Source organism: Malus sylvestris, chromosome 3 (genome assembly GCF_916048215.2).
Source record: "Malus sylvestris chromosome 3, drMalSylv7.2, whole genome shotgun sequence".
NCBI lineage: Eukaryota > Viridiplantae > Streptophyta > Magnoliopsida > Rosales > Rosaceae > Malus > Malus sylvestris.
The window spans coordinates 17,782,721-17,799,805 of record NC_062262.1 but is presented as its reverse complement, the minus strand read 5'-3'; the positions used below and the strand labels follow the sequence as shown (position 1 = coordinate 17,799,805).

Genomic DNA, 17,085 nt, shown 5'->3' with positions numbered 1-17,085 from the left:
ACTCTTAGAGTTATTTGCTTGATATATGTATGTAGCACTCCATATAAGTATTTTCGTTTGATCACATTCAGCGAACTCACTCTCCATTGGTACCTAAATACTCGTCTAAGTGTCTCCATACAAATGGCCAATTGAGCAGACATAGTGTGTACCAGTCTTTCTGGATTATCAATGTCCATTTGATTATCCTATGACTATGAACACTTTAGGATAAGATAGATGGTCAAAAGATCTCAGCAATCCAACATCTTTGGATTACTTCTTCCCCTATACATTATCATGTCATGTCGATCGTGTACGAAGTTGAGACAAAAGTACTTATATATTTCCCTAGTATATAAAGTATTTGAAGTGCATTAGCAACACCCAAAATTACATTGATCTATTTTGCTGAACATTGTAAAATATACATCAGTTTCGTTTGGTGGGCTAGATCAGACAAAACATGGCTCATCAAATTGGACATGAATCTAAGTTACTGTTTGATGGGGTTAAGGACTGCATACAAGATACTAGGTTGAATTTGAGTCCAAAATAACAGGGACTTTCTAACCTATCGATCATACATGGGTTTCAAGTGCAACACAAGGTTCGCGTTTTCCTCCTGATTCTTTCCTAAAAACCCTAGTTAAAGGTGTGGGTGAGAATTTGGGTTTGTGCTCAAGTCTTTTTTTATTTTTTATTTTTTTTATTTTTAAATTTCTTTAATTTGAGATTAAAGAGATATTGTTATTTGAAACTGCCATAAGGGGAGGGGAAATGTTTGAATCTGGTATGCATAGAATTGAAAGGAAAGAACCCATCCACCAGGGCAATCCACCACTACTTGCACTTTCTTTTTTACAATTTTACAAGCATTAGACAAAACTCTCATCCTATCCATTTCAATCCTAGCACAGCCCTATCCAAAATACCAAGTCCGATCGGATTAAGTTTTGAAAATAACAGATTCGATATGTACATAGATAACAACCGTTGAAGTAAAATTCAACTTTTGGGGCCTGAAATGATATTTTAGGCAAATCAGAATGTTTGGTTGAGTATGTACGAGAGAGAAAGCTGAAAAAAAATAAGATAGCGAGCTGGATGGGACTCTTTACCCTTGACCTTGAGGATCAAATTGTTGGCTCTTGTAGTTAATGGGTAACAACATCCATCCAGAGGTGCAACGCACTTATATTTTTCACTTTGCATTTTCAACCATTGGTTTCTCTGAAACTTCTTGTACTTCCGCCGTACAGATGGACTTCAAATAATATTTTTAAAATCTTCACTTATATTCTTTTTCCCTTATAAATAGCATGCCTGTGGTGCGCCTCCGAAAGCATCTCTCTCTTTCTCTCTCTCTCTCTCAGTTCATGCAAAGCTGTTAGTTAGTCGTACATCATTCATTCTGGCCATAGTGATGGAGTCTGCAAGTCATGAGAAAGTAGGGTTATTAACTAGTTGGTGGCTGAAGCTCAAAGCCATGTCTGCCATGATTACTTGCAAAGTCTCCGAGCTTGCAAAGATGACAAAAAAGCTTGGGCAAGACGACCCCAGAAGAATCGTTCATTCTTTTAAAGTTGGATTTGCACTCACCTTGGTCTCATTATTCTACTACTATCAGCCACTTTACAACAACTTTGGTGTCTCTGCAATGTGGGCTGTCATGACTGTCGTCGTTGTCTTTGAGTTCTCAGTAGGTATGTTGATCATCTCCTTTATACGTACTCCATTAAATGTTGCATGATGACTACATTATACATCTAACCGTATTATGTGACAGTTGATGTGTATGTTAAGAAAAAAACTTTATTAATCTTTTAGTGTTTTATTGACATGCATCTAGGAGCTACTCTTGGAAAGGGATTAAATAGAACTATGGCAACACTAGTAGCTGGTGCTCTTGGTATTGGGGCTCATCACCTAGCTAGCCTATCTGGACAAATAGGCAAGCCCATAGTAATTGGCGTCTTCGTCTTCCTACAAGGTATATCGCTTACTCTTAAACAAACATCAATACTATATTTTTTCTCTCTTAACATATCTTTGTGTTTTTGCAGCTGCGACATCAACATTTATACGATTTTTTCCCAAAATCAAGGCACGATATGACTACGGGTTGTTGATCTTTATATTGACATTCTCTTTGATATCTGTGTCCGGTTTTCGAGATGATGAAATATTGGAGTTGGCCCACAAGAGGCTGTCAACCATCTTTATTGGTGGCTCTGCCTGTGTGATCATATCCATTGTGGTTTGCCCTGTATGGGCTGGTGAAGATCTTCATAACCTTATTGCTAACAACATTGAAAAGCTTGGAAACTTCTTAGAAGGTATATTAATATATACATATTAACCTAAACATAAAGCATTTGGGATGATATATATACTATGATATCAATCTTTGCACTTACTTTAAATATTCTTATTTCAACGTGAAAATAATATATAAGAAAATGTTATTGCCACTCTAAAAAAGTTATTATGTACTTTTTACATTTATAAAAAATGTACTTAAAAGAATGTATGATAACATGTTCACAACGCAAATAACATCTCCCATCTTTTTAAGGGGTTATCATGGTTTTTGAGATATTTGTCGTGTTTTAATTGGGTTGGTACTGCAGTCGAGCAATAACAATCCCATCAAGCTTTTGAATTTCTTTTGAAAGTTTGGTTAAAACTTAAAATAATCAACCATTCAATGACAAAACATGTTGAACAGTGTGATAAGTACCTACCAAATTGGCAAAATTTAAATACAACAATTTATGCTTTAACTCAAACAATAAAAAAGTAGTTCTGGATAACAAACTACCATGCTATTTCAAGTAGTGATTGTCCTTTTCCATTTCTTAGTATCATACTAATTATAAAACGTGATAAATTGAAAATTTTTACAGGATTTGGAGACCAGTACTTCAAAACATTAGAGGATGAAGAGTCTAAAGATGACAAGGCATTTCTCCAAGGATACAAAACTGTTCTCAATTCTAAAGCTAGTGAGGATTCCTTGGTGAGTAAAGTTCTCCCTCTAAATCTCTCTTTCTCTATCTTTCTCCCTGGATGATTATTCATAAATGTTATTTCAGGCAAATTTTGCAAGATGGGAACCTGGTCACGGTCGTTTCCTTTTTCGTCATCCATGGAAGCAATACCTTCAAGTTGGAACTTCAACTCGACAATGTGCCTACCGGATTGAAGCACTTCATAGCCGGCTCACTTCTGACAACCAAGTATTTATACAAAAGCCCCATTAACATATAGTTTTTGTCTAAATACAAGGTTTAGTCGATCTAATTTAGCACCTACATATAAAACTATATATAACCAAAATAAATAAATAAATAAATAAATAACGCAAGAGCATACTATAAATTGGGGTTTGTATTGTTAATGGACTTATATGTGAAAAGACGGTGCTTGCGCAATATGGCAACGTACATGCATGTATGGGAAAAATAATATAACACTAATTAAATAATGTTATATAATTATAATGCATGCTTAATTAACTTGACTGACCATTATGCTGTATTTTAATTTGCAGGTATCGCCAGAAATTCTAATTAAAATTCAAGAATCATGCACAAAATTAAGCTTGGAAACTGGCAAGGCACTGAAGGAACTAGCATTAGGCTTCAAGGAAATGACCAAATCACCCTCTGTTGATACCCACATTGCCAAGGCAAAAGCTGCAGCCAAGTCCCTCAGATCCTTACTTAAATCTGGGCTGTGGGAAGATGCAGCGCTTTTAGAAGTGATGCCAGCAGCAACAGTTGGCTCACTTCTGCTTGATGTTTTCAACTGCTCTGAGAAAATCATTGAGTCTGTCAATGAACTTGCACAACTTGCAAATTTTGAGACTGTTGAAGCCACTGTGTCACCAGAGAAATTAGACACCAAGAAACAAAATAATCCCAACTGGGATTGCCCCCATGTTGTTGTTACAATTATAGAGTTGCCCCAAGTTATACCAGAAACTGGGAAAAAAAATGGTAGTCATCAACAAATGGAAGTGTAAATATTTTATGTTGCTAGTTATTAACATATGGCAATGACATAATACCCAAGCTGCTGTATTATAAAGTTTGGATTTATGAAGCTAAACACTACCGTAATTTGAAATTATTGTAAAGGTTTATCCTTAACAAGTTTCTTATATATCCATTTAATAGCTATAAATAATTCATTTTTAGCTACTTATCAACTGGTCGTGGTTTACTTTTCACTTCTGTGAAGGGTGTCCAGATTTGAATTCCCACTGTTTTTTTTTTGATAAATTAAGTTCTCATCCCTCATTTCTCCTTCTCATTAATTGAAAGCTTATTCATTTTTCATTTTTGATCAAGATCTCTTGACTTTACTTCATGTCATTATTTGAATATTAAATTATTTACAAATCATTATATGTTATATGTCAATTTAAAAATGAAAAATTATTAATCATTTTTGTCACAGCCCATCCCGAAATTCATTTATCAGTGATGTAAAATGACAGCTTTATCTTTGGACGGGAAAATGGTAGTGTGTATGTGTGACATATTGAGACTTAGAGGTTGTTTTGTGGTCTTGGATTGGTGACCACGTGGATCACACACACCACACTCACTCCTTCTCTCTTCTTCCTGTGCTCCCTCTCTCATCTCTCAAACTCTCTCTCTATCCTTCTTCTTGTACGAACAAACACCAAGGACCTCTCAAACCTCAATGATCGAGGAAGAAAATGGTACCATTGTGTTCGTGAGGACCCTACGAGTTCAAGGGTATCAATTTCAGGTAAGGAAACCTTTGATTTCACTTGGAAACCCTAGCCCCGATTTTGGTCACTATTCATGTGGACGTAAATATGTTGATTTCAGGGAATTTCAAGCTCATAGAGAGCTTTAGGAGGTCCTAAGGAGGCTCGGGGTGGTTCGTTGGATAAATTTGGACGTCGGGATAGCTAGTTTCGAAGTTGACCAGATTATCGAGCTTCCTCAGGTAAATTCTAGTGGATTTCAAGGCTTAAAAATGGTATAACGTGATTCTACATGTTGTTAGCTTTCCAATGGTTGAAATGTCATAAGTTTTGGTTAAGAAACGAGGGAGAATAGATGTTTTAAAGTTTTACCCAGTTTTTCGACGACCGGCGACTCGCCGGAGAAGATGACGGCATATTCCGTCAGTTTGGACGGAATATGCTGACGGTGTCAGTTAGTTTTAACAAAATCTGTTAGATTTTAACGGAATATTCCCTAACGGCAGTTAGGGAATCCATCAGTGCGCCTGCGCATGAGCCGTGCGTGAGGTCATGCCCTCTCCGACGCGTGAGGGCGTGTGAGCCACAGAAAAATTATTTTAAAAATATCACGATGTTCGTGAGGTTGTGTAGGCCATGTTGGTATATTCAAATACCAAAATTGAGCAATGTATGAGAAGTTATTAGCTAGTTTTGCCTATGTGCTTTAAAATAACGTTTTTATAGTTAATTCGCATATAGGTGAGACTTATCCCGAGGACGAGCGTATCCACGGGTGACTCGGGGGCTACTACCCTTCAACATACTAGTGAGTGGGCTTTTGTTTTCAGTATATATTTATATACTTGATAAATTTCCCAGAAATGCACTTTTAAGGAAAGTATGCTTTGAAATAATATGCCAAATGCTTTTATATTCTGAATATGCATTTCATGGTTGCATATATATATATATATATATATATATATATATATATATGTGGTGCTGTAGAGGCACATGTAAGTTCAGGTAAGTTATGTTTGATTATGTGAATCATCGATGATGCGATATGTGATTGAATAATGTTGAGCTCATAAAATTGCACCTAGGGTGATTGTGATTTAGCCAGAGATATGAAGTACATGCCTACTTATTTACGTCACCTCCCGCACTATATGCTCATATTGGATCCAACTTAAGTGCACAGTCTTGTTGTACAGACCTTATTTATGGTTCCGACTCGTAGGTGACTAGCGATTTATCGCTCGGCTATTATGAAATAATAGAATTGAGCATAATTATATTACACCCAATCTTGTAGTACATACCCCTTTTTAGTGGTTCCGACTTATGTGCAGTATATTGCTGTATAGGTCATTGTAGTGACTCCGGCTAGATTGACTTTTGAGCTATGAATTCAGCCGTACAGACTACCACAGGGGTTCTGGCTAACATATCATATATCTATGAAGTCATTCTTACCCGGATTGTTTACTTTGTTATATTTTGACATGGCATACATATGAATATGATCATGTGAAGCATGAATTAAAATGTTATGATTTCAGATATATATATATATATATGCTTATATCTTGATTCTGGAAAAATTATACATGTTTTACAGCGAGGCGTTAGTATATTGATAAATGAAATGGTTTTGTAAAACAATTGTTTTTGCCCACTCACGTTTTTTGTTTTGCGCCCCCCCCCATGTTTTAAGTAAGCTTGTTGTTGGTGGCTTAAGGACGTCGGCGGTTCTGACTTATCGAAATGATTGTAGGAAATTCCTTGTACTGTATAACTAGTACTTCTCCTACTGGATTGCACCTAGACTTTATGCTCTAATTAGGAGTGTTTGCTATTGTAACTAACTCTTATCACTATCTATTTAGTAGTGCACTCTAGTAATTCAGTTTTTAATTATTCGTATAATTCTTATCATTATCACTTCCGCACTGTACACATGGCTACGTCACTCTCACGTGACGGCCAACATGCGGTAATCTCGGTTGGGTTGTGTCAGTTTGGTATCAGAGCCTAGGTTTAGCAATCCTGTATAATTCTTGAATGTTCTAATCCTTGTGATGTCTTATGTCTGAACTATGCCGCCTCGTAGAAAGCCCCGTCAATCAGCTGAATCTAATTTCCCCAATATTGCTCAATTAAGGGAAGCTATAGTTTCTGCCATTCAGACATCATTCCGTACTCATCAGAGGACACCTCTTGAGACAGTTCATAATCTGAAGTTGACCCACTTCATGGGAAATGAAGGTCATGAGGGGGCAGAAAAATGGATGAATCTTGTGGAGAAGACCTTTGAGGTGATGTAGAGTTAGTGGAATCTTCCTCCTAATAGGTGGGTCGAGATAACTACCTGGTTTTTTAGGAGAACAGCCTGCATCCTGGTGGAGGCAATAGTCTTACCAGTTGACCCCAGCAGAGATTGTGGACTGGGGAGTGTTTAAGGAGATGTTTCGAAAAATGTTCATTCCTCCTGCGTATATCGATCATAAGAAACAGGAGTTTACTCATCTGTGGCAAGCAAAAATGTCCGCTAATGAGTATTACAGGATGTTTACTGATCTGTCGAGATATGATCCGGAGGTTACTGCTAATCCGATAAAGATGCTTCGCCGTTTCAGTTTGGGTACTAAGAAGAAATGGCGTTCCATAGCGACATCGACTCACTGTGCCTCTTACCAGGAGTTTTATGAGATTCTACTGAGGATTGAGGCCTCAGAAAACATGCCCAATGAAAGTGAGGATGAGGAAGGAAAGAATGGGGGCTAGAGACGAGATGACAAAGGAAAAGGGCAAACATTTCAGGGACCCCGCAAGGCCTAGAACTTTAAGAGGAGTGGTGGCAGTTCCAGCTCTTCTAGTGGAGGATTGAGTACTAATATAAAGAGGAGATGTGGTAGATTCACTGGAGGTCTGAGGTTCCAGAGACAGAGAGATTTTGGTGGTTCAGGTGGATCTGTTGCTCCCTTATACCGCAAGTGTAATAATCGGCATTTTAGGGAGCCGGGGATTAGGAGGGATTGCTAAATCACTTGAAAACTGACTTGAAAACGTAAAAACAAAGTTTAAAACGCTAAACTAGACTCAAAGAATGCAAAACTATACTTTAAAATACTAAGATAAACAAAAAGATTCAAAACAACAAATAAACACTCAAAACTGCCTTAAAAACACTTTCTGGGCAGTTTTGAACACCTAACACTAAATTGGACAAAATTGGGTTATGACTTGACTCAAGACACTAAAAAACACAAACTAAAGTGATTACTAACTAATCTAACACTTTGAAATAAATGGGAGATTGGTTCTTGACGAATTTGAAAACAAAACAAACTTTGTAAAACAAAACAGATGGTAAATGAATTTGAATGAAACTTATGGATGGAAGGCTAGCTAGGAGGTTCTTCTCCACACATGTCACACTTGCATACAAAACGATTTCCAGTTGCTTTTCGATAAACTATGAATACTTAACGCCCCAAATTAACCGTGAATTGCACTAATTAACCCTCAGTTTTTCCACAAGTTATTAGGTTGGATGATTGCATACGACAACCCAAAACATTCCCTACAAGTTCCCTACATGAATTGCATAATAGAGATACAAGCAAGAATCATTAAGTTCTATGAAAAACATAAGCATTGACGAGGCACTCGTTACTATGATTTGCATGAAACTTATGCCAAGAATTTACTTAACGTGATTGTGACTAGCAACCTTCACTACTTGTGAATATAAGTTCATAACGATTAGGTGAAACTCCCTTATATTCTAGCGTCAAATTCATGCATGAAAAATTAAGCGTGCACTCTCAACCAACATACACAAATCAGTTTTTATACGAACGGATAAGTAAATTGAATTCACAACTTATGAATCACAACTGGATGTAATCAAATCATATTGCAAGCATGAACATAGTTTCGAATCACCCCCTAACTAAGAGGGGTTTAGTTCCTCATACTTACAAAGCAAAGATGCATAAATTTAGACATTAAAAACAAAGATAGAAAACACCTAGAAACGCTCCAACACTCCCAAGGCTTGGGCATAGGCACGGCACAAGATGGTCCTTCTCTTTCCTTCCTTGCAAGCAGCGGCACTAGAGGTTTTGGACGGTTTTGGGTGGTTTTTATGGTGTAGAATGGATGGGGAATGGTATGGAAAGGTTTAGGGTAAGTGTGGAGGAGTGTTTGAGGGTTGGAGGGTGGTGGAGAACTAGGCAAAGAGGGTGGAAGAAGGTGGAGAGCTGTTATGTTTTCTAGGCACTAGAATGGTGTTTTTGGGGTGTTTTGCTACCTAGAGGTTGTATGGACGAATTTTCTGTGATGAATGATGAATATGAGAGTGTGAACCCTTTGCCAAGGGGTGTAAACATGTATATATAGGCCCCAAAAACCTTAGAGAATCAGGTTAGGCTAGGGAGAATGCACGGCAAAGAGTGTATGTGGTGTGCAATGGTCCAAGGGTGAAAATGAAGTGATGATGCAAAGTGTGAAGGGTAAAATGGAGTGGTCTTGTAGCTAGGGGGCATGAATGATTGTGTACATTGCATAGAGATGGAAAGGGAGGTGAAAATGTGTCAATAAATGGGTCAAAGGTGCAGCAACATGTGGTACACAAGGCATGGAATTCCAAATGTGAATGATGGAGCATCAATTGGTGCATGTTATGGTTGTGAAAGTTGTATAAAATTTTTTGGGTGAAGGGAACAAGAGGTATCAAGCAATTAAGTGTAATAATTAGATGAATTGAAGCATGAAATCAGAAATTATGTAGGGGACAAGAGTGATCAAGCATGGCATGGGAATCCAAAGGGAATTCTATGTTGTTTTGCATGGCAATGAAGGCAAGTTGGGGTGACAAATTTTTGGGCTGAGTTCTTCATCTTTTGGACCATAATTCTTCACATTCTTGGCCTCTTTAGTTCTCAAATTCGTCCATCCACTTTGGCCCAAATATGTGACATGCATTCCAAGCTCCATTTTGCTCCAAAATGCTCCAAAATGCATCTTCTTGCCTACTTTGTCCATAAAATCTGAAAACACACGAAAATGACTTTAAACATTAAAATAACTAAGGAAACACGACATAAATGCACAAGAACAAGCCAACTAAGTGGCATAAATATGCTCCTATCAAATTCCCCCACACTTAGCTTTTGCTAGTCCTCGAGCAAAACAAAGAGATAAAACGAAACAAAGTAAAAAAAAAAAACACAACCTAAACCTTCCAACATTTGCCTCAGGGATTTCCAATGCACATGACATGTTAAAAATCATTATCCCCACAGATTTGAGTCATCTTCACACTTAAGCACGTACTTAATCATAGTCACTACTTACTTGTTCACAATTAATTGATTAAAATAATGTTTTTGATGTAGTAACATGCCTTAGAGAAATCACTCAATTCCTTACAAGATATGCACTCAATTTTCACTCAGATTTTCTAACTACACACCCTATACTAGTTATATGTGAGAAGATTGATGTAGATATGAAAACGAACGCTCACATATATGTATCACAAAGAAAGCAATTTCTGGAGTTAATAAGCATGTTTAGATATGATCTCATGAATGGAATGCTACTACTTAGATGCGAGAACCAGTGACACCATATGCTCATATCAATTTCAAACTCCACATATTGAAACGCATGACACTCAAGATGAAGTTAAGGGTTGTAACGGGGCTTGGGGTGATGGCTAACAAATGAAGGATAAGGATAACAATCGTTCTTAAAGCAATAGCAAGTAAAGTAATGAAATTGAAACTTAGAATTCACTTAGATTGCAGAAATCAGCTTTTAGACACGAAGGGAAAATTCAAGCAATATTTAGGGCCGAATTCTATGTTTTGGACCCTTTCTTCAACAAGCAGCACTTTAAAACTCTTTTTCGCATATTTTTCAACTCCCTTTTTTTTTTTTCTCAACTCTTCTTTTCTTTTCAACAAGCATAATAACTCACACTTCCCCCACACTTGTTTTCTGCCATACATTAATCAAAAGAAATTCAATTTGAATCATGCTTTACTATGCTTCAAGAATAATAAATATGCTCCTATCAAATTCCCCCACACTTAGCTTTTGCTAGTCCTCGAGCAAAACAAAGAGATAAAACGAAACAAAGTAAATAAAACACAACCTAAACCTTTCAACATTTGCCTCAGGGATTTCCAATGCACATGACATGTTAAAAATCATTATCCCCACATATTTGAGTCATCTTCACACTTAAGCACGTACTTAATCATAGTCACTACTTACTTGTTCACAATTAATCGATTAAAATAATGTTTTTGATGTAGTAACATGCCTTAGAGAAATCACTCAATTCCTTACAAGATATGCACTCAATTTTCACTCAGATTTTTTAACTACACACCCTATACTAGTTATATGTGAGAAGATTGATGTAGATATGAAAACGAACGCTCACATATATGTATCACAAAGAAAGCAATTTCTAGAGTTAATAAGCATGTTTAGATATGATCTCATGAATGGAATGCTACTATTTAGATGTGGGAACCAGTGACACCATATGCTCATATCAATTTCAAACTCCACATATTGAAACGCATGACACTCAAGATGAAGTTAAGGGTTGTAACGGGGCTTGGGGTGATGGCTAACAAATGAAGGATAAGGATAACAATCGTTCTTAAAGCAATAGCAAGTAAAGTAATGAAATTGAAACTTAGAATTCACTTAGATTGCAGAAATCAGCTTTTAGACACGAAGGGAAAATTCAAGCAATATTTAGGGTCGAATTCTATGTTTTGGACCCTTTCTTCAACAAGCAGCACTTTAAAACTCTTTTTCGCATATTTTTCAACTCCTTTTTCTTTTCTTTTCAACAAGCATAATAACTCACACTTCCCCCACACTTGTTTTCTGCCATACATTAATCAAAAGAAATTCAATTTGAATCATGCTTTACTATGCTTCAAGAATAATAAATATGCTCCTATCAAATTCCCCCACACTTAGCTTTTGCTAGTCCTCGAGCAAAACAAAGAGATAAAACGAAACAAAGTAAATAAAACACAACCTAAACCTTCCAACATTTGCCTCAGGGATTTTCAATGCACATGACATGTTAAAAATCATTATCCCCACAGATTTGAGTCATCTTCACACTTAAGCACGTACTTAATCATAGTCACTACTTACTTGTTCACAATTAATCGATTAAAATAATGTTTTTGATGTAGTAACATGCCTTAGAGAAATCACTCAATTCCTTACAAGATATGCACTCAATTTTCACTCAGATTTTCTAACTACACACCCTATACTAGTTATATGTGAGAAGATTGATGTAGATATGAAAACGAACGCTCACATATATGTATCACAAAGAAAGCAATTTCTGGAGTTAATAAGCATGTTTAGATATGATCTCATGAATGGAATGCTACTACTTAGATGCGAGAACCAGTGACACCATATGCTCATATCAATTTCAAACTCCACATATTGAAACGCATGACACTCAAGATGAAGTTAAGGGTTGTAACGGGGCTTGGGGTGATGGCTAACAAATGAAGGATAAGGATAACAATTGTTCTTAAAGCAATAGCAAGTAAAGTAATGAAATTGAAACTTAGAATTCACTTAGATTGCAGAAATCAGCTTTTAGACACGAAGGGAAAATTCAAGCAATATTTAGGGCATTCTATGTTTTGGACCCTTTCTTCAACAAACAGCACTTTAAAACTCTTTTTCGCATATTTTTCAACTCTCAACTCTTCTTTTCTTTTCAACAAGCATAATAACTCACACTTCCCCCACACTTGTTTTCTGCCATACATTAATCAAAAGAAATTCAATTTGAATCATGCTTTACTATGCTTCAAGAATAAGGGTATGGATGGTCCTAAACTAGGCTAGGTAAGGATAATGTGGTTTAACAAAGAATGTAGGCTATCAAGGCTCAATGGGGTTAACTTAAACATATAATGATATGGGATACATGGAAGTTTGGCTTTGGTGGTGGTAACTACACAACTTCATCTTGAATATGTGTTATGCAAATCAATATCATGCTTTGAATGAAATGGGCATGAGTTCTAGCATTTGGAACTAAATGATGAAACGCCTTCTAAGTAGTAACCAAGCAAAGAAAAATGAGATCATGCAACGACTTTAGAAAACAAGAATGCACAGATTTTAACTCTCCAAATAAACGTTTAAGCTCAAGTCTCACAAGGTTGTAGCGTTAGTTTGAGTTCTTTCCTTCAAGCATGTTACAAAAACTAATTTTTTCTTTTATGATTACATGTGATTTCACAAGTTATAACCACAACCACGCATAAATAAAGAGTAAATCAAACTTTCATCCATGTTTATAACTCTCTTTAACAGTCATGCAATTACAAACCGAATCCTCATCATTGTGTTGGAAGGTACCCTAAGACACAAATAAGCACACAAAAACAACTCTTTTTGGGATTTTCAAAAACAATTTTTCAAATTTTTATGAATTTTCGGATTTTTATGTCAAAACACACTGAAACACTCCAAAACAGCTTAAAAATACTTAAAACAACAAGGAACAACACTAGAAGTAATGGGTGATAAATTTCTACGAATTTCATGCAAAACAATGGTTACCCCCCCCCCCCACACTTAAATCAAACATTGTCCTCAATGTTTCAAGCATATACTCACACAAAAAACAAGCAAATAACAAACGACAAATAAACATGACAAATATGGCAAAGTAAAAACCAGACAGAGTAGAGTTTAAGAACGCAAATCTGGTTTTGGAGATAGTTGATCTTGTTGACTTTCCACAGCTTTGATCTTGAACTGGATTGGAATTGTACAGCGAAGCTTTGCTCTTTGGTGATGTTGCAGTTCCTTATTTGTTCTCCAAGCAGATGTGGCAGCTTCTTTAGTTCTTCATCTCAGACTCCTTGTGCTGGGTTGATTGTGCAAGCTACATTCTTCTCTGCTTGTTTCTTTTGCACGACGGGCGGGCACAAGGTAAAGGTGTTCGTCTGTTTCTTTCTTCAATCTTTCCAAGTGCCCACCTCTTGCTTTCTTTCTCCTTGTCCCTAGTTGAGGATGAATCAGCACGTTGTCTCCACATGCTTCGAGGTATCATCTTCACTTCCCTTATATGTGAGAGACAAAGAGGAAACATAAGATGATGAGTACTCGAGAGCAGGTGCTGGTTGGGGAAAGGACAGGGAGAAAACATGATATGAGATACTCGTGCTCTCAACCCTTATGATATGAAATACTTGTGCTCTGGATGGGTTGTTTGCAGGGGTATCCCAGGGGATGAAAAATACAGAGTGACTCGAAAGGGTTTGTTGGAAAGCCATTTCAGAGAGGATGAAGGGATAAGTAAGGCTGAAAGTTGGGTGAGACTGCTTCACTTTGAAGTTCAGCATTTATAGAATTTTCTTAATGGCTGGGAAGGCATTGTTTCATTACTCGTGTCGGCAAGCCTGGGATAATTTAACAGTAGTTTTCACGTGTATTCCGCTTCTCCAAAAATTTTTGACAGATTGCGCGTGATTTACGCAACGCAGATGTGCAAATTGACAGATGCTGACACGTCTCGATAAAGCAGAGGCCTCTTTAATATCCGGAATTTACGCTTCGAGTTATGAGCTTCGTTGAGGGCAGAGATTGCATGTGACAAGTGCTGACGAGGCTGAGAGAGACATATGGTTGGAATCGGTGCTTCGACAGACTGCCCGTGATTTTCGCAAAGCTGAGTTGCGTGTGATGGGTGCTGACGAGGCTGAGACAGTTGACACTCTTCGGTATCTGGAATTGGTGGTTTGTGAGCAAGCCCAACTTTTGAGAAAGCTGGCGCCTCTTCGATCTCCGAATGGCTTCTTCGATTTCTGAGCTCACCTCTTCGATCTCTGAAATCCCATCGCGTGCTGATTTTTATAGAGGTATGCAGGACGTTCAAAGTACTCTTGAATTTCTGCCTGTAAAAACTCCCGTTTTGCACTTCTACGATCTTGACTTGTCCGATCTCCTCTTTCTTTAACACCTCTGAAAAATGTCTGGCCCTTCCGACCGTCGTTTTGACTTGAACCTTGGTGAAGGCGCAGCCCCTCCTTCTCCAGACAACATATGGCGTCCGTCCTTCATATCCCCTACTGGTCCTCTCACCGTTGGGGATTCGGTGATGAAAATGACATGACCGCTGCGGAAGTGGCCCGGAACCTTGTCACCCCCAGAGATAACAGACTGCTCGCTAGACGATCTGATGAATTGGCAGTTAAGGAGTCTCTGGCTCTTAGCGTGCAGTGTGCGGGTTCTGTGTCCAACATGGCCCAACGCCTATTTGCTCGAACCCGTCACGTTGAATCGTTGGTGGCTGAAATACAGAGTCTCAAAGAGGAGATTAGAGGACTCAAGCATGAAAATAAACAATTGCACAAGCTTGCACACAATTATGCCACAAACATGAAGAGGAAAATTGACCAGCTGCATGAATCTGATGGTCAGATTTTACTTGATCACCGGAGGTTTGTGGGTTTGGTCCAACAACATCTGCCTTCCTCTTCTGGGGCGGCACCGCGTAGTGAAGCTTCAACTGATCAACCTCCGATACCTCCTCCTTCCGTGGCCCCACCGACTGCTGAGACTCCGCCGACTACTACGACCTCTCCCAAGCAGCCTTTGTGAAGGCTCCCTCTTGTATTATGCTATGTTTTTGTATTTCCCCGTTTCCTGTTCATTTCCATGAAGTTTAATGTTAAAATCCTTTGCATATTTGTTAATGTTTCAAAATATAAAGTCACAACCAAAAATAATTAAACAAGTAATAAAATTGACAATCAAGCAGAATAAATGGGTTGCCTCCCTTAAAGCGCTTGCTTTAACGTCTTCCAGCCGGACGATGAACACAATTACTCCCCACTGGAGCCCACGACATGCAAGGGAATGTCCTCCACAACATGCTCAACAAAGTTCTCATAGATTACATCCTTGAACGGAAATGGATAGTGATGTTTGTTGATGGGTGCGTTGTGTTGCCTAAGGTTCATGTTCATACGCCCACCATCGGGGATTTTCTTGGGTACCTGCACCAAAGAAGGGAACCACCTATCAACTTTAATGGAAATTGGATTTGGATTAGGTGGCTTACCTATGTGTTGTGAGGAAGTGGCAGCAATGTGAACATTTTTCCCCATGGTGCGTTCGGCCAATTTGAGCATTTTGAGAGCAGTGGCCGTATAATCCTTGTGCGCCACTCCAATTCCCTCGTCTTGCATGGTTCTTGATGCATCCTTTGTGCCTAGTGCTGAATGGTCCGGTCCTATATTTTCTATTTTATCAATGGCACAACAAGAATGAACAACATTAGGAGTCTCAATGGATTCAAAAATTTTAAAACTAATCATGTCACCACCAAATGCCATAGTGACTAATCCTTTGGCCACATCAATCTTCGTTTGAGCCGTTTTCATGAATGGCCTTCCAAGGAGGATGGGCAATGAAGGGGCATGGTCTGATTCATCCATTTCGAGAACATAGAAATCCGCCGGGAAGATTAAATGATCAACCTGCACTAAAACGTCTTCCAAAACTCCCTTTGGATAAGCGTTAGATCTATCGGCCAATTGTATGATTACACCATCATTTTTCAATGCTCCTAAGTTCATAGATGCATAAATGGAATATGGCATAACATTTATAGAAGCACCTAAATCAAGCATGGCAGATTTGAAACAGGTATTACCAATGACACACGGAATTGTAAAACTTCCCGGATTTTTGCATTTGGGGGGTAGTTTATGTTGCAAGATGGCGGAGACATTCTCACTTACATGTACCACCTCTTTCTCCCGGACACGTTTCTTTGTTGTACAAAGCTTCTTTAAACACTTGGCATACTTCGGGATTTGCTTTATGGCATCAAGGAGGGGAATGTTGACATGCACCTTTCTAAATGTCTCTAGAACATCTTTTTCCTCCTCTTCGTTCTTTGATTGCAAAAATCTGCTAGGAAAGGGGACATTCAAAGGAAAAACATTAGTCGAAATTGAATTTAACACATTCTTACCCTTATTGGACAGATTTGAAGGTTTAGGGGCCATGGACACTTGCGGCATAGGTGTGTCCATCCTTGCCGTGGGTGGGCTTGATTCCTCCTCTTCCATTTGCAACATTTCATCCTCTTTGGGACCTGTTTTTTATGAAGAACCTGCCCCAATCTCTTTTCCACTTCTCAAGAGTATGGCCTTTGCACTTTCAAAGCCTCCATTCGGATTTGGAATGGTAGAACTAGGAAGCCTTCCTTGGTCTCTAATCTGCCCAACAACGTCGGCAATCTGCCCCATTTGTTTCTCTAGTTGGTCCACTCTCTT

The 17,085-nt window shown here is 38.1% G+C and overlaps 1 protein-coding gene and 1 long non-coding RNA gene across 2 annotated transcripts in view; one reads left to right on the top strand and one right to left on the bottom strand.

The window, feature by feature from the left end:
* Window positions 1-1,333: 1,333 nt before the first annotated feature.
* LOC126614722 (aluminum-activated malate transporter 2-like) lies at window positions 1,334-4,187 on the top strand. Its single transcript, XM_050282367.1, has 6 exons — window positions 1,334-1,685; window positions 1,832-1,972; window positions 2,046-2,318; window positions 2,889-3,001; window positions 3,078-3,221; window positions 3,536-4,187. Exons 1-6 carry the CDS (start codon window positions 1,406-1,408, stop codon window positions 4,007-4,009), a joined length of 1,425 nt encoding a protein of 474 aa, XP_050138324.1. The 5' UTR covers window positions 1,334-1,405; the 3' UTR covers window positions 4,010-4,187.
* A 4,364-nt stretch (window positions 4,188-8,551) lies between these two features.
* Window positions 8,552-17,085, bottom strand: part of LOC126614223 (uncharacterized) — an 11,397-nt gene continuing 2,863 nt past the window's right edge. The window contains exon 2 of the long non-coding RNA XR_007620313.1: window positions 8,552-8,747. This is a non-coding gene — a long non-coding RNA (uncharacterized LOC126614223). The remainder of the gene's footprint in view (window positions 8,748-17,085) is intronic.

Excerpts from the sequence above, each read along its gene's own strand:
- LOC126614722 (XM_050282367.1), top strand. The coding sequence starts at position 1,406 with ATGGAGTCTGCAAGTCATGAGAAAGTAGGGTTATTAACTAGTTGGTGG. Across the intron at positions 1,686-1,831 it reads TGTCTTTGAGTTCTCAGTAG|GAGCTACTCTTGGAAAGGGA; the intron begins GTATGTTGATCA and ends ACATGCATCTAG. Across the intron at positions 1,973-2,045 it reads CGTCTTCGTCTTCCTACAAG|CTGCGACATCAACATTTATA; the intron begins GTATATCGCTTA and ends GTGTTTTTGCAG.